The 3,790-nt window shown below is 44.4% G+C and overlaps 1 protein-coding gene across 1 annotated transcript; it reads right to left on the bottom strand.

Moving 5' to 3' along the window:
• Window positions 1-781: 781 nt before the first annotated feature.
• On the bottom strand, window positions 782-3,424 carry LOC311276612 (uncharacterized protein). Its single transcript, XM_084386397.1, has 2 exons — window positions 2,820-3,424; window positions 782-2,195 (listed from the first exon to the last, which is right to left on the bottom strand). The coding sequence occupies exon 2, from the start codon at window positions 2,031-2,033 to the stop codon at window positions 969-971; it is 1,065 nt and encodes a 354-aa protein (XP_084242523.1). The 5' UTR covers window positions 2,034-2,195; window positions 2,820-3,424; the 3' UTR covers window positions 782-968.
• Between the last annotated feature and the right edge of the window lie 366 nt (window positions 3,425-3,790).

Raw genomic sequence — 3,790 nt, forward strand, 5'->3', positions numbered from 1 at the left:
TGTGTATATTAAATATGGAGTCATCTCAGCCTTAATAAGCCTGTTAACAAGCAGAATCACTGAAGGAAAGAAGAGAACGCAAGAGAAAAATCTCGGAGCAAAGAGGACACTGACACCGACAGACTAGACAGAGCAGGCTACTGTCTAGGCAGAGCAGGCTAAAAAAATCTCAGCTCTCAGGTTCTGTCCATTTTATTATGAAATTCAGACAATAAATACCGTTTTGGAGCTTGTAAATGTGACGTGACAGATCGCTGTAGCGCCTCAGTTCAAGTAAACTAATCAATCATCTGTTACTTTATATTTAAAGATACAGTACAACTTACCGAAAGGTATATATGCCTCATACATAATATCGATCAATCAGTGTTTTTCAACTGCGGAGAAAGGTAAATAAAACTGCAAGAGAACAATTATGTCACAGAACGTTACATTTACCTCAGGAAAGCCATTTAATGACCATAGTTGACTAAAAAAAAAAAAAGAAAAAAAGCTATAGAGAGGAGTATTTTGCTAAATATGTGCACTATATTACATATTTATTATATTTTTACTTGTGTCATTACATAATTATTATTATAAAGAAAACCACATTATATTTATTTTAAATATTATAAGTTATAAGTTTATATTATAAGTTATTTTAAACCTTTAATAAAGCCTCTCTGTATGTTTACAGCATTATGTGAGATCTATTTTTTCTTGAGAAAAATTAACGTTGGCTATCTATCTATCTATCTAACTATCTATCTATCTACATTTACATTTACATTTACATTTAGTCATTTAGCAGATGCTTTTATCCAAAGCGACTTACAAATTAGGACTAAATTAAGCGAGTCATCATGAAGAGGCAAAAACAACAACAACGCAAGAAGTGCTCAAAATACGAAGTTCAGGCATTATTCAGAGTAGCATAAGCCCGATAAGTGAGGTTTTTATTATTATTATTATTATTTTTTTTTTTTTTATGAAGTTAAGTGCTCACGGAAGAGATGGGTTTTCAGCTGTTTTTTGAATGTTGTCAGGGATTCTGCATTCCGGATGAGGGTGGGGAGAGTGTTCCACCAGCATGGAACTGTGAATGAGAATGTTCTGGAAAGTGATTTTGTGGCTTTCTCTGATGTAACCACGAGACGTCGCTCGTTGATCGATCGTAGGCGTCTGGTAGGGATGTAGGCTCGTAGGAGTGAGTGAAAGTAGGAGGGAGCTGAGCCTGTGATAGATCTGTAAGCAAGCGTCAATGCCTTGAACTTGATGCGAGCAGCGAGAGGTAGCCAGTGCAGAGAGATGAACAGAAGAGTGACGTGGGCCCTCTTGGGCTCGTTGAAGACAAGACAAGCTGCAGCATTCTGGATCATCTGTAGAGGTTTGGTTGCACATGCTGGAAGTCCGGCCAGAAGAGCATTGCAGTAGTCAAGCCTAGAAATGACCAGGGCCTGGACGAGAAGTTGTGTTGCGTGCTCAGTTAGGAAAGGCCTGATCTTCCTGATGTTGTGCAGTGCAAACCTGCATGATCGAGCTGTCTTTGAAATGTGATCTGTGAAGGTCAGCTGGTCATCAAACGTTACTCCAAGATTTCTGACCGACCTTGATGGGGTGATTGATGATGAATCCAACTGGATGGTGAAGTCGTGCTGTAGAGACGGATTGGCAGGGAGGACGAGAAGCTCAGTCTTTGCCAGGTTGAGCTGCAGGTGATGTTCCTTCATCCATGTGGAGATGTCCGCCAGACAGCTTGAGACCCGTGCAGCTACTGTGGGATCATCTGGTTGAAATGAGAGGAAGAGCTGTGTGTCATCAGCATAGCAGTGGTAGGAAAAACCGTGTGCCTGTATGATGTGTCCCAGTGATGTAGTGTAGATGGAGAAGAGGAGGGGACCAAGAACTGAACCCTGGGGAACCCCTGTGGTCAGTTGATGTGCTCTGGATACCTCGCCTCTCCATGCGACCTTGAAGGACCTACCTGTGAGATAGGACTCAAACCAGTGGAGTGAAGTTCCTGTGATGCCCAGTGATGAGAGGCTGGACATAAGGATCTGATGGTTCACAGTGTCGAAGGCAGCAACCAGATCCAGGAGAATGAGGACTGAAGATTTGGAAGCAGCTTTTGCAATCCGTAGGGCTTCTGTGACCGACAGTAATGCAGTCTCAGTTGAATGCCCTTTCTTGAAGCCAGATTGGTTGACATCCAGCTGGTTGTTTAAAGACAAGAAGGATGTTACTTGGTTGAAAACAGCTCTTTCAAGTGTTTTCGCAATGAATGGTAGGAGAGAGATAGGTCTGTAATTCTCTACAAATGATGTGTTTAGTGTTGGTTTTTTAAGCAGTGGAGTAACCCGAGCCTGCTTGAATGCTGTAGGGAAAGTGCCAGTATGGAGGGATGAGTTGATGATGTGTGTGAGTGCTGGTAGAAGTGTGGGAGAGATGGCTTGTAGAAGGTGTGAGGGGATGGGGTCTAGGGTCTAGAGGGCAGGTGGTAGGATGACTGGAGAGGAGAAGTGTAGATACTTCTTCCTCGGTTAGCGGAGAAAAGGAGGACAGAGGGTTATTGGCTGTGGAAGCGGTCAGTCTGGGTTCCTGTGTGTGTGGAGCTGAGAATTGACTGCTGATAGTTGTTGTTTTGTTGGTGAAGAAGTTCGCAAAATCGTCGGTAGTTAAAGAGGAGGCGGGTGGTGGTGGAGGTGGACAGAGGATAGAGTTGAATGTCTTGAAGAGTAATCGTGTGTTGGAGGAGCTGTTGATCTTGTTGTGGAAGTATGAAGATTTTGCAGCATGAACATCAACAGAAAAGGACGAGAGGAGAGATTTATACATACTCAGGTCAGATGAGTCTTTTGATTTGCGCCATTTCCTCTCTGCTGCCCTGAGTTCGGTCCGGTGTTCACGAAGAACCTCAGATAACCAGGGGTTAGAGGGAGTAGCGCGTGCTGGCCTGGAGGAGAGAGGGCAGATATTGTCTAGAGAAGAGGTTAGAGTGGATAAGGTATCCGTTGCGGTATTCACATCCAGAGATGAGAATTGTGAGGGTGGGGGAAGAGAAGATGACACGGCAGAGGAAAGATGGGAGGGGGAAAGTGAGCGCAGGTTTCGCCTGAAGGTGACTGGTGGGGGTGTTGGTGGTGAAGGGGTAGAGAGATGTAGACTGAAAGTAATGAGGAAATGATCTGAAACATGGAGAGGTCTCACCAAAATGTTGTCTGTGGTGCAGTTGCGTGTGTAAACCAGGTCCAGTTGGTTGCCTGATTTGTGAGTACCTGTGGTGATGAGTCGTTTGAGATCGAAAGAGGCTAGGAGAGAGGTGAAGTCTGTTGCATGTGGTTTTTCGAGATGAATGTTGAAGTCACCGAAGACTAGAAGTGGGGTGCCGTCCTCAGGGAAAGAGGACAGCAGCACATCCAGCTCCTCTACGAAGTTACCCAGCTGACCTGGGGGGCGATAAATAACTACAATATGGATCTTACTGGGAGTTGTAAGTGTGATAGCATGATATTCAAATGAGTTGTTGTTGCATAGAGAAGAGAGCGCTGAGTATTTCCAATTGTTAGAAACGAGAAGCCCTGTCCCGCCACCCCTCCCAGACTAGCGAGGGGAGTGAGAAAAGGAGAAATTGCTAGAGAGAGCAGCGGGGGTTGCTGAGTCTTCTGGTTGAATCCAGGTCTCAGTCAAGCCCAGGATACTGAGAGTAGAATGAGATGCAAAGGCTGGAATGAAGTCAGCTTTGTTGACTGCTGACTGACAATTCCATAGACCCACGGAAAGAAAGAGAGGAGTGTGTGAGGATGAGAGA

Source organism: Rutilus rutilus (genome assembly GCF_951802725.1).
Source record: "Rutilus rutilus genome assembly, chromosome: 1".
Taxonomy (NCBI): domain Eukaryota; kingdom Metazoa; phylum Chordata; class Actinopteri; order Cypriniformes; family Leuciscidae; genus Rutilus; species Rutilus rutilus.

Bases quoted from the DNA above. Each gene is read 5' to 3' on its own strand.
- LOC311276612 (XM_084386397.1), bottom strand. From the start codon at position 2,033: ATGTCCAGCCTCTCATCACTGGGCATCACAGGAACTTCACTCCACTGG.